Source organism: Onychomys torridus, chromosome 6 (genome assembly GCF_903995425.1).
Source record: "Onychomys torridus chromosome 6, mOncTor1.1, whole genome shotgun sequence".
NCBI lineage: Eukaryota > Metazoa > Chordata > Mammalia > Rodentia > Cricetidae > Onychomys > Onychomys torridus.
In genome coordinates this window covers 74,724,849-74,741,294 of record NC_050448.1, presented here as the reverse complement: position 1 = coordinate 74,741,294, position 16,446 = coordinate 74,724,849, and the positions used below count along the sequence as shown (strand labels likewise).

General features: G+C 42.8%; 2 protein-coding genes across 3 annotated transcripts in view; one reads left to right on the top strand and one right to left on the bottom strand.

The window, feature by feature from the left end:
• Positions 1-5,655, bottom strand: part of Gdap2 (ganglioside induced differentiation associated protein 2) — a 48,360-nt gene extending 42,705 nt beyond the window's left edge. Inside the window, exon 1 of the mRNA XM_036189842.1 lies at positions 5,455-5,655. The gene's annotated coding sequence lies outside the window, so the exon portion shown is untranslated. The remainder of the gene's footprint in view (positions 1-5,454) is intronic.
• A 53-nt stretch (positions 5,656-5,708) lies between these two features.
• Wdr3 (WD repeat domain 3) overlaps positions 5,709-16,446 on the top strand; it is a 28,068-nt gene continuing 17,330 nt past the window's right edge. Inside the window, exons 1-8 of one of the 2 annotated variants that reach the window (XM_036191055.1) lie at positions 5,709-5,772; positions 8,478-8,680; positions 9,629-9,783; positions 11,722-11,840; positions 12,951-13,029; positions 14,362-14,457; positions 15,485-15,595; positions 15,780-15,881. In XM_036191055.1, coding sequence (XP_036046948.1) covers positions 12,964-13,029; positions 14,362-14,457; positions 15,485-15,595; positions 15,780-15,881 — 375 coding nt within the window. In that variant the 5' untranslated portion in view covers positions 5,709-5,772; positions 8,478-8,680; positions 9,629-9,783; positions 11,722-11,840; positions 12,951-12,963. Of the gene's footprint in view, positions 5,773-8,477; positions 8,681-9,573; positions 9,784-11,721; positions 11,841-12,950; positions 13,030-14,361; positions 14,458-15,484; positions 15,596-15,779; positions 15,882-16,446 lie in introns of both variants that reach the window. The other variant, XM_036191054.1, reaches the window with a different exon arrangement.

Below are 16,446 nucleotides of genomic sequence, written 5' to 3'. Positions count from 1 at the left end.
TTTAACTTCTATTTCTGACTATAACATCTGCTTCTAGAACATTTGAAAATCAACAAAAAGTTAAATGATCAAGAAAAAAACTTCTCAGCTTTGGCGTAGTTCTCCTTTTTTCCTGTGGTAGAGGTAAGATCACATTGTGTGCATAACTCTGAACCTAGCTTCTCTTAACGATTGTCAGGTGACTATGCCCACATTCAATTACACAGTGCAACAGGGGAATGTAGCATAATGCAAGTCACGAGCCCCTGTGTGTCAAGGTCTAAGTCCAGATCCCTGACTCACTATCTGTGAGCTGTGATCCTTGGGGCAAAGCTAGAGTTTCTATCTAAGCAGCAGTGATTAACTCCAGGCTTATGGTGAAGACTAATACAAAAAGCAGTGCCAAAACTATCCAGCAGAGCACCTGACGCAAAGCAAGGCACAGTGAATTACGTATAAAAATATCCTCAGGGCTAATGGAACCACTGTCAAGAAGATGTTATATTTCCATGAGACTCAAAGTACTCACTTGTCAATCACCATGCAAGCTAAATGCTGGGTGCAGAACTAAGTTACAGTCTTACAGACCTTGATGTCATGATTTCCCTTGCCATGTCTTGTTAATCCCTAATAATCCAACATCTGTTCCTTTGCCACTAGGGGAAGGAAACCACACAATCAGCAATCCTGACTGCATGTTCCTACATTAGCTAGACCCTCCATCAACACTGTTTTACTCATTCACGTCATCTCTCCAAGTGACTCCAAACAGCACCTGCATAGAGAATCTTTACAGTGTCCTTCAGTGACGTTCACCTTCTGGCACTCACTCGGTACAGTTTTCTCCTGCAATACTCAGAGCTAACCTATGTAAGCAAGAAGATAAAACGAAATGAAATGATTGTGTGGCTTCTCCCCTTCCAAAAACAGTTAGAAAAGGCACTGTGGTCATGCCTTGCTCTCTCTTTAATTGTGCTCTGAAGGTGTTAGCCTCCAGCTTGAGGAGGAACCAAGGTCTCTGCCAAAAGCTAACACCATGCACAGGTTTTTAAATAAACCACTGGACAAGTGTGGGTCCTCTGGCCTTAGCTGGCCTTAAAGTTACTACTTCAGTCACAGCTGGTGCTTTTACTGCAGCCTCATGAGATACTGAATCAGAACCTCGTAACAATACAGCAATGCTACTTTTGAATTCCTGACCTGTAAAATCTGTGAGAAAATAAAAGCTTCTTGGCTTATTATGTTCCAGGCATTCTTTCGGCTTTTTTTTTTTTCTTTTTCTTTTCTTTTTTTATTTTTTATTTTTTTTTTTTTATTTATTTATTTATTTATTTTTTCCGAAATAGGGTTTCTCTGTGTAGTTTTGGTGTCTGTCCTGGATCTCACTCTGCAGACCAGGCTAACCTCGAACTCACAGAGATCTATCTGCCTGCCTCTGCCTCCCGAGTGCTGGGATTAAAGGCATGTGCCACCACCACCCAGCTTCTGGACATTCTTCCATTCAAGAATGTTGGACACTGAATGTCTAGCGGAAGAGACAAAGCCACAAAGCCACACTAACACAAAATCACAGAAACAGTGTGATAAATGTACTTATGACAAAGGGAGACAGCTAATTTAGACTAGAAAAGCAGAGATTGTCCTCTTCAGAAAGTAGCAAAGACCAAAAGCAGCAGGAGAGTTTTACAAAGAGACGAAAGTAATTCCGAGAGCTATGCATGATGAATGTGACAGGTAGAGAGGGCATGTTACAAATATGCTCTGTAATCCTTACAACACTTCCATATAGCAGGTACTAAGATCTTGTTTCATTACAAACTCAAGAGGCAGTCAGCCCAAGGACATGTAACTACCATGTGGATGCTAAGGCCACACCCAGGGCATGTTGGTCCTGAGGCCCATGTCACCCCCTCTGCCCTCTTGTCCACCTACTGCTCAAAACACTAACTTCTCCCCAGTTCCAAGTCCATCTTCATGCACCTTTCCAACTTCTGAGTGATCTCAGGGTATATTCTGAATGCTTAAGCCAGCCAAAAGGCCTCAGTTCAAGCACTTACCAGCTGCCCTTCATAAGAATAACATCAATTCTCCCTTAACGTCTTCCTCTCTCCTCCCCCAGCCCTCCCATTCTTGAAAATCTTTCCTCCCTCATTTCTTCTTTAGACAGTAGAAATACCTCCCCTCCACCCCCCCCACCTTTTTTTTTCATCCCTTTTTCGGTGATAACTGGGGTTGAACCTAGGGCCTTGGCAAACACTATCACCAAGCTCTCTCTCCAGCCCTTTATTTTGAGATAGAGCCCCCTAAGTTGCCCAGCCTTCCCTTGCTCACTCTAGCTCACATAGGCCTTGAAAGCAGAGTCTTGAAAGCCTCCTGAGTAGCTGGGACTTCAGGTCTGTGCTACCGGGCCTGGCTCACCTCATGTTATGTGATTCTGTACGGTGTATGTGTACATGGAAATGTGTAAGCATGTGAATGGAGGTTAGAGGTCAACAGAAGACATCTTCATCAATTGCTCGTTCAACTTATGATTTTTTATTTTTTTTCTAAAATATAAAATTTAAAGGTGAAATCACAGCTTTAAAGTCTAAATTTTGGGTCAATGCATCTTCACTAGCTATACTAGCAACACCTAACATATAGCACACGTTAATGTGTACCAAGCTGCTTCAAGGCAATAACTACTGAGTTCATTTTCAGCTAATTTACCTGAATTGTTGGGGGAAGCTATGGCCTGGAGCTCAGTGATTTAGCCAATAAACTTCAAGGACCCCCGTCTCCTCATTCTAGAGCTGAGGTACACACCATAGCTTTTTCCATGGGTGTTGGGGATCTGAACTCAGTCCTTACACTTGAGTGGCAAGGTTGGAAGAGTGAGACATTGCTCCAGTCCCCACTTCACTTTTGAGTATTTGTTGCAGAATTCTGCTTCCTCTTCCATTTACTCAACCTCTTGCAATTTTCCTTCACCTTAACAATTAAAGCTCTGATTTCAAGGTCAACAGAGACTTCTTAAGTTTACCCCTCCCCCCCCTGAAATCCCATTGTCTTCACTGTGCACTCTGGTAGCTCTCCTACATATCCAGTCATATCCAGTCAGTAGTTTGTTGGATCTCTCCAGCCATGGTGATCCACAAGATGGGTGTTAAATAAGTGATAACTAATGCTCATAGCTGACTGTAGGGCTGAATTTAATGACATTTCTGCAAAGTATCCTAGTCGTGAAATCTGGTTGGATTCTTTTGCAGCCCCACCTCCACAGAGAAACTGATTTTTTTTCATTAGGAGATTTAACTCCCACCTGTCCCCAACATATACTTATGGCCATGCTTCTGCCCCCTCCCCATCCGAGAAAATAAGTGGAGCAGCAAACCCAGAGGTGGCAGAGACCTGAACCCCAAAGGACAGGAGCTCCTAAGAGACCCGAGGTCACAGGTCCTTTAGAAAGAAATACGAGAAAAACCCCCTCACCCCACATAATGTGTGTGTAAGAGGTCATACAAGCACAGATATGCATACAATTGAAAGGATTTTCAGACCTTAGATTAATTCTAGGGACAAATTGAAAACAAGAAGGGGACATGGGTATGATGGGAAGTGTGTGGGGGTGGGGGAGACAGGACAGAGAGATGACTACAGTATTCTAGAACCTTAACCAGAATTTGGATAACATTAAAGGGAAAAATACTTCCCACTGGAAATCAACTGGTCAGCTCTGAACTTTGAACAAGCTTGTAAGCAAACACTACAGTTTAGTAAAACAGGCTCCTGAGGCATACTCTCATATCAAAAAGTTGTTGGACTCAAGAATAGATCAGATCTATGTATTAGGCCAAATACTTTCTTTCTACATTAGTTTAAGAGAAAGGACTCCCAAAGAAAGAGAAGCTACTAATTATTCTTTACAAGTCAAAGAGTACACTACAAACAGTTCTTTGTAGCTTATTTACCCCTTAATCCTGTCATCATTAGCTTTAAAAAAAAACCTTCTAAATAATGATTTACAGAAAGAATTTAATTGCCCAGAGAAACCCGATTTTACTGTTCAATATTGGGCAGCATTGGGCAAGAACACTTTGGATCACTGTCTCAAAACCTAATTTTCAAACAGGTAAAAAGAATGGCATCAAGCTAGGAGTGGTGACCCATGCTTTTAATCCTGGCACTTGGGAGACAGAGGCAGGTGGATCTCTGTGAGTTTGAGGTCAATGTGGCACACACAGATAGTAATGTCTAAGATTAAGATGTGCTATCTTAGCCTGTAGGAGGTGCACACCTTTAATCCCAGCCCTAGGGAGGCAGAGGCAGGCAGATCTCTGTGAATTCAAGGGCAGCCTGGTCTACAGAGAGTTCCAGGGCATTCAGGGCTACATAGTGAGAAGCTGTCTCAAAGGGGGTTGAAATGTGCTGCTATCTTAGCACTCTGTATCTAGACTAGGCTGCCTTCTGAGTGCTGGGATTAAAGTTATGGACCAAGCCTGGCTTTGATCCCATGATTAAAGATGACAACATCAACTGGCAATGTCAAAGGTTGGACTGGCCTGAAAGATTCTAAACTATTTTTTCACCAAAGCATATATTTTCCACTTCTAACAAAGTAATGCACAGCATCTACAGGAGGTAAGGAACATATACACCTATCCAAATGCTCCTCCTCTGCTTGAGATAAATCTATCACCACAATTTCTTACCTTCTCATTCATCCAACCCATAAAAAAATACACTCTTGTTTCAAAACACCTATGCTGCTACAACCACCACGTATGTGTCTCCACTAAAACGATTTTCTTAAATATAGAATCTGAGCATGTTTTAAAACATGAAGAAAACTACTCCTGATAAACAATCCCTAAAAACTGAGCAGGAAGACAAATCTGTCAACTACACTTGTCTACCTGTCTAATTTCTAGGCTGGCTGCAGAGGGCTTGTTCAATAAGTGACAGCAGAAGGTATTTCTTTTCATGGTTATATGCCAGATGCAGTTCTATACAGACAGCTACAGCCATCAGAGCTCATTCTAAAACTTCTAGACAGCCCAAGGATAGAAGAGGGCAGAAGTGAAAGAGAAAAATCTAATTTCCTCTTGTTAACAGAGCGGCTCAGTCTCAGTCTACAATCAAGGCCGGGCCAGCCCAGGGTCACTTCCCTCTCAAGTGGCCTGAGAGCGGAAACACAAAGCCTGACCAATGTCACTCCAGGGACTGCGAGGTCTCTGGACAACTCAGCATCCTGGGCTCGGCGCCTGCTTGGGGCAGACGCAATCTACAGGACGCGCTAGACTCGACTTGGGCTGTCACCCGCAGGGCTGCCCGTCACACACATCCCAGCATCCCGAGAGTGCGCCTCCAGAGCTCCACGCCCAAACCTGCCCTGGGTGTGAGCCCCAAAGCCCAGGTCGACACGCCAGCCTGATTCCTCCCAGCCGCCGCACCCGGCCGTGCCGCCCTCCCCTCCCGGCTTCGCCCGCTTCTCACGGCGCTCGGGCGGGCCCATCCGGGCGGCGGCCGGCAGCTCAGCTCCGTCGCAGAAGGCAGGCGGGTGACATCTGCACACAACGACTGCCGGAGGCGGAGGCTGAAGGGAGTGGGTCTCCAGAGGCCAGGGTGACTAGCTTCAGCTTTCTGACAGCAAGAGCACCCGCTTCCTCTCCACCACGCCGCCCAATCACAGCGCTCGACGTCACTTCCGCCCTAGAAGTTAAGGGGAACGCTGGGCGGAAGAAACACCCAACCAGACCGGAAGGGGCAGGTGCCGTGGGCGGTGCTGGCTGATGGAACCTCGTGGAAGCTGAGGTGAGTGTTGCTGGCGGCTTGGAGATTGCGGGGCGCGGTTCCCCGCTCTGTGGCTCTCTAGAGGGGCCGGCAGCGGCGGAGGACTCCGTGCAGTGGGAACCAGGGAGGCCGGGGGGAGTCCTGTTTCCGCGGCCGTTTGCACCACCGAACCCGGGGGCCACACGGCTGCTCCCGGGTCGGCGAGTGCAAGGCCGCCGGAACTGCCCGACTTTTCTAGGGTATTGTGGGGGGTGATGTGCAATAGAAGCTTAGGAGAGTAGGGAGGGAATAATTTGAGCATGACAAGATCGGAGAAACAAGAGAAGTTATTTGAGAAGTAAGCCGCCGGTTAAAGTAACCAGGTACCCGTGGACCCCTGCCTTTGGCGAACAGCTTAGCCCTTTGAAGCCCTGGGGTAGGGACAGTGCCTTTAAAACGGTAAGTTGAGGGGTTACTATGACTTCGAATGAAAAACACGGAAGTGGAAGTGCTAGGTAGAGAACTAGTGCCGCCGCTTAGTGATGACAAGTTGGAAATGAAAGTGTTGCGAAGAGAAAAACGGAGACTTGTCCGAGAAACAAGAGATGGCAGACATAGTGTGGAGCGTGGTGCAGAAAAGCAGAACGTTTGGAGTTAGGTTGGCTGCATTGGAGCCTGGCTTGGGCGCTTCCTGGTTGAGTTTTGTGCTAGTTGTTCAGCGTCTCTGTTTATTATCCTTGTCTGTACAATGGGGATAAGAATAGTTGCCTCTTCAAAAGAGAATTCTTGTGCATACATTTGCCATGTACCAGACACTTTCTAATGTTTTGCTTCTGCTAACGCAGTTACTGCATGCAGTTAGAGAACTGCATGTGTTGATGCACAATAAATCATTTATTGTACCTTAAGAACTCTAAGCCTCGCTACTGTGATTTTTTTTTTTTTTTTTTTTAATGAGTCAAAGGTTAGTCGAGAGTTTTAAACCTTAGTAGCTGGGGAGATTGTGTGTTTTAGAGTGAAATGATATGACAGGTTTAGGAAGTAAGGTAGTCATGGAAATTGTTTAAGAGGGGATGTACTATAAATGCTTGGAACTCTAGAAATGGAGATGTGGAAGTCGCCAAGCCTCAACACGCTATGTGGATTCTCCACTGAAAATACTGCAGAAGGGTGTCTGATGAGCAACTTTCGTTAAGGTGAAGGGATAATTGCAGAAGAGTTGAATTCTTTTTTGTTTTGTTTCTTCTTTGAGATAGGGTAACAGGGTCATATGGAGCCCAAGCTGGCCCCAGACTCCTTACCTAGTGACCTTGAATTTCTGAGACCCTGTCACTGTCTCCCTAGGGCCTAGATTAAAGGTGTGTACCACCACACGTGGCTTGTTTAGCAATGGCGATTGAACCCAGGGTCTCTACTATGCTAGGCAAGTTGAGCTACATTCTTAGCCCTTTCCTTCATCTTTATTGGCTTAATCTAGGTGCCTGTGAGGAAAAAAATGAAGCCAGATTTACAGTAATCATTGATGAAACCATTTGGTCTCAGCTTACCAGTTTCGGTGTGAGACCTTTGGTAGTGGTTGACAGGGCAAAAGAGAATGGAATGGCTGCCATGAAGCTTCTGTGTTAGATGTTCATGAGGTGATTGTGACAGGGTAAACAATTTTTTTTTTTTTTTCATTTTTCGAGACAGGGTTTCTCTGTGTAGCTTTGCGCCTTTCCTAGACTCACTTGGTAGCCCAGGCTGGCCTCGAACTCACAGAGAGAGATCCTCCTGCCTCTGCCTCCCGAGTGCTGGGATTACAGGCGTGTGCCACCACCGCCCAGCCAGTGTAAACAATTTAATACTCAAGGAGTGAGGGATTACATATTTATTGAGTAAGGTCAATAAAGCTTAAGAAGTCACAAGTTGCATATCGTTGGATGTGCATATGTACATGTTTATCTGACCATGTGGATGTGGAGGAAGTGGTGTGTGTGTGGAGGATGAAGGTTGACGTGGAGTGTCTTTCTCAGTCACCCTCTAGCTTCTTGAGACATGGATGCCCAGTCCTTTTGCATGGCTTGGGCTCTGGAACCCTGACTGGGGCAAGCAAGGGGATGAAGAAAAGACAGACACATAGACACACAACAGAAAAGCTGAGATCAGCTGGTCTGGACTCTCAGATGGAGAAGCTGTAGCACCCTAGAAGCTCATCGTATTTATTACATACATTTGAACAGGAAGGAGAGGTTATTGCATACAGCCCAACAAGGAGGCAGGTTTAGCTAATTTCAACAGGAGCAGTCTGTAGAGGAACAGTCTTCAACCAGTAAATACAGGGTAAGAAAGCTACAGTGGACATTTTCTGGAATACTATAAACATCCCCACTTGGACTAGAGGAAGGGGTTACCACTTTCATGGCTCTGAGGCATTTGAAGTCCTTCATATGGCTGTTCTCATGCCAACAGGACACATTCACTCAGGGCTTCCTCTGCTCCACACATAGGGTCTCTCTGAACTTGGAATTCATGGATTCAGCTAGGCTGACTCTGAGAAGGATCTGTCTGTCTCTGCCTTCTGAGTGCTGTGATCCCATACACATTTCTCTGTGCCTGGCTTTTTGTTTGGGCGCTAGGGATTATGTTTGTATAGCAAGTACCTTACCATGAGCCAAGTTATATGCTTTTGACCACATGAAAAATGGTTTGTGTTTGTTAGCCTTCCAGAGCCAATGTACTGCAAAACTGAATTTCGTTTATATACACAGATTGCCTTCACGGTGGCTTCAGATATCCTAACATGGGGCTTACCAAACAGTATCTCCGATATGTGCCTAGTGCTGTCTTTGGCCTGATTGGTAGCCAAAAGGGTAACATCGTTTTTGTGACACTTCGTGGCGAGAAAGGACGCTATGTGGCAGTACCTGCCTGCGAGCACGTTTTTATCTGGGACTTGAGGAAAGGCGAGAAGGTGAGTCAGAAATGAGTAAGTTGACACTGATTTTGAGTGGAAGAGCCCTGACTGACCTGCCTGCATTCGTGTGTGTGTGTGTGTGTGTGTGTGTGTGTGTGTGTGTGTGTCCTCAAGAGATCACACCTCTTTGCTTCTAGACAACTAGCACAAACTCTACTGTGTTCTGCAAAACACGGTCATACAGGAGCTGGCTTCTCAGATGTCTGTCTGTGTTAATTTTCATAGGTCGTTACTTGTAGTTCTTATTCATTTCTGCTTTTGTTTACAAGTTCTACTTGTCAAGTTGTGCTTGTGTGCACAACCAGTTGTAAAATGTTAGGACTTTAAAAGGACTGTTACTCCACTATGTCAGTGGTCTTTTTCTTATATGTGCTGATGAGATCCAGCAGTTGCAGAGCTCTTCTTGGACTGTGATTGAAGTTACTCCTTCTTGTTAAGCACATAGAGATATTTGATTCATCCCTGTTTACTGTTTAACTCCCAAGAGGTGAGATGATAGATAGATAGATAGATAGATAGATACATACATACATACATACATACATACTTGCTGATACCCAGAGCCTCTTAAGATGAAACCACTAGTACTGTAGTGCCATGAGGTTGTGTTAAAGCAAGGATGGGTTTATAGCCCATTACCAAAATTCACTAAGATAAAAATTTGGGAACTTATTTCATTGCCTGAATAATTTGCATGTGTATACCAATGTCAAGCTTGAGATGAAATGATTACCTTTTGAGGATCCCATTGTTTTTGCATGTAGAATTTTATCATTGTACATCAGTGGCTATAAATGGTTAGTGCTCACTGTGTTACTGAAATCATTCCCACTCTGTGTCTTGATACATGCCTCACTCTTCTGCATTGATGTTGGTTTTTATGGTTTCAGATCCTTATCCTTCAGGGGCTTAAACAAGAAGTCACTTGCTTGTGTCCTTCCCCAGATGGGCTGCATCTAGCTGTTGGCTATGAGGATGGATCCATCCGAATCTTCAGCCTCCTCAGTGGTGAAGGAAACATAACCTTCAATGGACACAAAGCAGCTGTCACCAGCTTAAAGTACGATCAGCTAGGAGGCAGACTAGCTTCTGGGTCCAAGGTGAGCCTCAGGGACAGGTGTCTAGGGTTTTTTCTCACACTTAATGTAGAAGCAGGTTATTTATATAAACTGTTACATGAAACTGGATTCTCAGTGCCAAGCTAGTATACAGTTGGGAGAAATAGAGTAAGGAAGATGGGTACTCATGGAGGGGTCTTCTTGTTTCCTGATATGTTCTCTGGTAAAAGTCTGTGTAATGAAAGAATAAGACAAAGGTACTCTGAACCTATCATATTGTGGAAGAGCTACCCTAAACTATAAAACAAGGAAGATTGGAAAAGAAGATGGTAATAATAATGAATTCTGTAAAATTAGAATTATTCCTACGTTTTTAAAAGTTAATGAGTTAGAGCCAGGCATGTTGGCACACACCCTTAATCCCAACAGTTGAGACGGGGCATCTGCATCTCTGTGAGTCACAGGCCAATCAGACAGGCTATTCCCTCCAGGGATACACAGTTGAGACCCTCTCTCAAACAAAAAGCAAAGAAAAAACATTGTTTTCCTAGCACAGGAGAAGGGAAAGTGAGCTATTTGCAATTGGGAGCTCCTGGGGGAGGACAGTCAGTCAGTTTTCTTTAGCATAGTGACACTGGGTCTATCAGCCACACTTCAAATAGGCCCCATATTCAGGTAGTTGGCCAACACAAATCAGACTCTTGTTTCATGTGCTTTTGTTGTTGTTTTGTTTTTTTTAAAGGAGGGAAAAACATGAAGTTGGGTGGCTGAGATGGTTGAGGGGAAGAATATGATAAAATATATGAAATTCTTAAAAAATAAAAACACAAAGAAGAAAAGATTGATAGATTTGAAACATAAATTTAAGACAAAATATTTCACATTTTTAAAAGTTGCAAAAAAGAAAAGGGGAAAATATTTAATAAAATACTATCATCCACCTATTAGACTTACAGTAAAATAGGTATAAAATATAACATGTAAGAGATAATAACATTAATGAAAAAAACACGAGTGAACAGTTTTAAAGCCATGAAGGTGTCCATTATTCACCACAGATCATGAGAAAAATTAGCATTAGGGATGGAGATATGGCCCAGTTTGTAGGATACTTGCCTAGTCCCTAGTACCACATAAACTTGTCATATGCCTGTAAATCTAACACTTGGGAGATGGAGGCTGAAGATTGGAAGTTGAGGGTCATCCTTAGTACAGAGTGAAATCAAGGCCAGCCTGGGGTACATCAGACCCTATCTCAGAAATAAAAGTATCCTTAGTGTTCAGAAAAACAAACTGAAGTGGATATGGAGACCAAGCACTCTTCACTGAAGGATTTCAGAAATGTGATAATACCCAGAGTGCAGAGATGGGAAGCTTGTCTTCTCTTATAAATCATTGATAGTTCTATAGACAGATGCAAACTGTAGTATTTATATGGACTAAGATAAATGTACAAAGATTTGTGCATGTGAATTTTCAGTTTTGCATATTTTTAGTAACAGAAAATTGGAAATGACCCATATGTGTAAAATATAAAATTTAAATTGTGACACCAGAAATTAGAGTAGAGCAGAATTAACTATCAAAATGCATTAAGTAAGATGGTTATAAGCTGAACACATAGCACGAACTCTGTTTTCTTCTTTATTTTGTTTTGTGATTTTGATGTGGGGTCTCACTGGACTGTTCAGCTTTCCTCCCACATAGCTAGGACTACAGAGGCCTGCTGCCATACTTAGAAATCTTTGTTTTCTAGTAAGAAAATAACCCAGCAATCTCATGCATGTACAACCAGAACAATGTAAAACAAAGTCTCTGCTCATTTTCTATGGATGAAAGGGTAGGCTGCTACCTAACGTGCTTTCCAAGTTGTACAGGGTGGTAATATTGTCTTTGTAGTGAATGAGTCCCAATGTCTGTAACATTTGACCTTTGTGGTAAGAAGAATGTTTTTTCTTATGTGTTACTTTATCTCTGAAGGATACAGATGTTATTATTTGGGATGTGATCAATGAAAGTGGCCTCTACCGTCTAAAGGGACACAAGGATGCCGTCACACAAGCTCTGTTCCTACGAGAAAGGAATCTGCTAGTTACAAGGTGGATACATGATGGATTCAAGTGTTTGATGCGAGTTGGCCTCATTGCTTGCTGCTCCCTGCTGTGTTTATGTGTGTGTCTCAGTGTCCTTCCTCTTAGGCTGTCAGCTTTCCTTCCATCTGCCCCTCAAATGCTAGAGTTATACAGTGAGTTGCAGCATTTGGGGACTTTCTTTTCGGATTCTCTGTAGAGTGGGCATTTATCTTCTGGATCCCTAGATTCAGGAAAGCAGAATGCTAAGCTGTGTGTTTGGTTTAGACTGCCTTTTGAGGAAAAATGTGCATCATAGGCCTAATCCACATCTGTTAGGTTGAACCATTTGAGAATTTTATTTTTGTAATGTCAAAAGTGATCAAACCGTTTCATATGGCTCAGCCTAATATAACCACTGTCCATAAGATGTTCACTCAGGAAAGACTAAGATCATAAGGTTCATCAGGCAGTAATTACAGTAACATTATAGTGGCTCAGGAAGAGTTGAGAGCCCCAAACCCTGTCCCAGTGGAGATTTGTTTCCTATTGGCAAGGGATGGGGAGACACCTGAGTTAGGGGAATAAGACCAAACGGGTTTGAGAATGATGTGAGAAGAGCCTGGCCTTGGTTCTGTGGAGAACATTATATTGGTAAACTTTAAAAATAAGTTACTTCAGTTTCATGGGATGAGAAACCAGCAGTGGGCAAAGAGATCATGTGAGCTACTGAATAACGCAGGCTGGGGGAGGCGTTCAGGTTTTACAGATGTGGACTGGGACTCAGACTTTAGAGGAAGTGTTGTCAGTGCGGTGATGTGGATGACAAGGGAGCTGGGAGGTCTGAGGTGTTTCTGTGTTGGACAGAATGCCAGTGCTGTAGAGTGGAGTGGTAGGAGGAAGGCAGGTGGATTGGGCGGTGTGTTCTGAGCTCAGTCATTTCTGTGTGTAGGAGGGAAGCGCCTTATTTTCCTGGAGGAGCAGCCACATGGAATTGGAACTCTTCTTGCTTATCAGGACAGTCAGATGGAATAGCTTCCAGCATTACTGCTGTGTTATTCTAGGGCAAATGAGCTGCTCACATCCCTGTTAGTTTAGTGAGTCTCCCTGGTAAGATTCTTTTTCTGGTTTTTCTTTCAGTGGGAAAGATACTATGGTGAAGTGGTGGGACCTTGATAACCAGCACTGCTTCAAAACAATGGTCAGCCACCGAACTGAGGTAGGTGCTGGGTCATGGGCTCCAGAGAAGTGTGACAAAGCAAAAAGCAAAAGATGGTTTCTCCTCTGGCCTTCCCTGGTTCTTTTTACTGTTTACACTGATCTGTGTGCTGTCTTGAGAGATAGTGAGGTTAGCTGGGAAGAAGCAGTGCCAGCCACTGGAATGGATATAGCTTTTCTGGTCTTGTATACATAAGCCCTGGGTGGCTTATAACCTTTGAGTTCATTATTTTAATTAAACTCATCTATGACTGTTCTCTAGAGGAACAGAATTTATAGAATGAATCTATATGTATATATAGAAAGGGGATTTATTAGAATGACTTACAGGCTGTGATCCAGGTAGTCCCAACGATGGCTGTCAACCAGTGGAAGGTTCCAAGAATCTGTGAGTTGTTCATTCCATGAGGCTGGATATCCTAGCTGATCATTCATAGATACCAGAATCCTGAAGAAGTAGGCTCTAGTGCCAGTCAACGAATGGATAGGCTAGTCAGAGTGAGAGCAAGCAGGCAAAGCGAGAACAGGCGTCCTTCTTTCCTGTCCTTCGTATAGGCTGCCAGCAGAAGGTGTGGCAAGATTAAAGGTGGATCTTCCCACCTCAAAGATCCAGGTTAGAAGTGGGTCTTTCCACTTCAAATGGTTTAGTTAAGAAAAAAATCCCTCACAGGTATGCTAAATCATTTGAGTTTTAGTTAATTCCAGATGTAGTCGACAACCAAGAATAGCCACAACTATAGAGACATTTAATGATATTATGTGGACAGTGCCTTTCCCGGGAGCATACATAGACCCAAAGGGTAGTTTATGTTTTATGATTTATTCAGTCAAGTTCAGAGGCTATTCTAAATATCTTTGCCTCCCTTTATGTCAGGCTTTCAAAAACATACTGGTAATAATGAAGTGGAAAGAGGAGTCTATGAAAATTGACTGGCACTAGTATTGTTGTGTCACTGTTTAATTCTTGGATGCTAAAAGGTGAGAATTACGGAGTAGACTTTAATAAGGCACCTTTTATTTATTAGACATTGCCAAAAACAATATGAGACCTGGAATCATGAATTGTGCTTAGGATTTGTTATGAGTAGCTATTATCTAAATAGAACAATAGGAATGTGGAGAAATTCCTAGTACCACATGAACAGTTTCACCACAGGCCTTTTCGCCACTGGAAAAGTGCTTCAGTTAGTGGATTTTAGAAGATCTCCTTAATACACTTTTCCTTAGATTTGAAATGCCAGAGAGACTTCATTATAATGAATGTACACTTTTTCAGTGCTTTATTATGCCACTTGGAGTATTTAAAAATGATTAAACTGTTCTGTATTCTTAGGTATGGGGTTTGGTTCTGGTTTCAGAAGAAAAGCGACTAATCACTGGGGCTGCAGACAGTGAGCTGAGAGCCTGGGATATTGCCTATCTGCAAGAGGTAATTACTGTGTTCAGATCATGGCCAACTGCAAGTTTTCACAGTTCATCATCTCATTGGGGGTTGAGGATTTAGCTCAGTGGTAGAGTGCTTGCCTAGCAAGCGCAAGGCCCTGGGCTTGATCTTCAGCTCCAAAAAAGGGGGAAAAAATCATCTCATTGACATAGAATCAGAAGGGACAGAAAGAAATCTTACATTGACCTAAAACTTCTAAACAGAGACTTTTCTTCAGTATGTCTTCACTGCTCTGGTTTATTTGAGCTGAGAAGAGAGGATTTAGGCTTAGAGCTTCTGGTAATAGTGTTGTTAGGTTGTGGCACTTCAGCCTGTATTCCTGGACCTACGGACATCTGAAGGTGGACTTCAGAGGACTTTCTCTTCAACTGGCAGTCTATGTAGGATTCATGCGTTCTTGTACACAGATATATTCTCAGGAGATTTACAGTGATTCTCAATTTTTTTTTTTTTTTTTTTTTTTTTTTTTTTTTTTTTTTTTTTGTGTGTGTGTGTGTGTGTGTGTGTGTGTGTGTGTGTAGAGGGGTGATTATAAACTTTAGGCTTAGTTGGAGTTAGTGTATAGCCATAGATTCAGTAGTCACTGTGATGGGTTTTATATATCTTAGATTAGCATTTGTTTTTCCTGTGTTTATGGAGAAACTGTAACACACCTTACACTGCCTCTGCCAATGTCAGTACTAAACACAGACTTTCACTCTAGAATATCTTTTTTTCTACAAAGAGAAAGTTTTGAAGTTAAGGAAGAGTGGAGCCATTTGTTTTTCCACCGTTATCTACTCATATGTCGTCCTTATCCTATGGGAAGTCAGTGGAGATAGTATAATGAATGATGTTTTGTTGTACATAGTGCCAGTTTTTAGTAAATTCTGAAACTTGTCCGGACATTGAAGAAGTTTATCAGAGGTCACCTATTAATATGTAAGTGGTTCTAAGAGAGCTTCTAGATCATTGGGGTTAAAAGTCATCCCTGAGACATTTTATCTTTTATTCTTTGATCTTTACAAAATAGATTGATGACCCAGAAGAACCAGAGCCCAAGAAAATCAAAGAGTGTTCTGGAATACAGGACATGCCTGAAGCAGAGAATGGTACCCTTGAGACGGATGAAGCATCTGAAGATGTAATCCACTTTGTTTCTTTGGTTGGGCTTTGGTAGTAAGGCAAGAAAGGACAGGTTTTAGGACAACAATCTCCAATTATCATTTTAGGGAGTGTTTTGTCACCTGTATATATTAAATTCATGTCTCTTCAGAGGTGTAACAGAACAAATGTTTAACCTTCACGTTCTCTTGCTTTCTCTGTAGCGCATCCTTTCATGCAGAAAGGCTGGCTCCATAATGCGGGAAGGAAGGGACAGAGTTGTCAACCTTGCCGTGGACAAGACAGGCAGGATTCTTGCTTGCCATGTGAGTACCAGGCTTACAGAACAGTAAGACTGTTCCTTTTCGACACTCATTATTTCATAATTCAGTATAGGCATGGACTTTTCTTTTGATTATTTAATAATTCAGAAAATGGGTCTGGAGTGATAGCTCAATGGTTAAGACTAAGTAATGCTCTTGCAGAGAACCTGGGTTTGGATCCCATTGTCCATGTTGGACTGTTCTCAGCCATTTGTGACTCCAGCTTTAGGGGCTCTGATCAGACACATTTGGCCTTTGCAGGCACCTACACTTCTCATGCACATACCCACACAGACACATAGACACACATACACACACACACACAATTTAAAATTTAGTGTATATTCCTGTGTGTCTAGTGTCCCAGCATAACATTCATTACATAAGTGAAAATAACTACCTTTGTTATTGTTAGCAACCATTTATTAAAAGCTAGCTTTTCTCATCATTGTAACAGGTGCATGCTCTTTGGCCTTCAAAGGAGCATGGAGTGGGAAGTAATATTCTCACTTAGAGACAAGACAACAAACCCAGGCAGATTAAGTTATTCATGATGATCCAGCCAGTA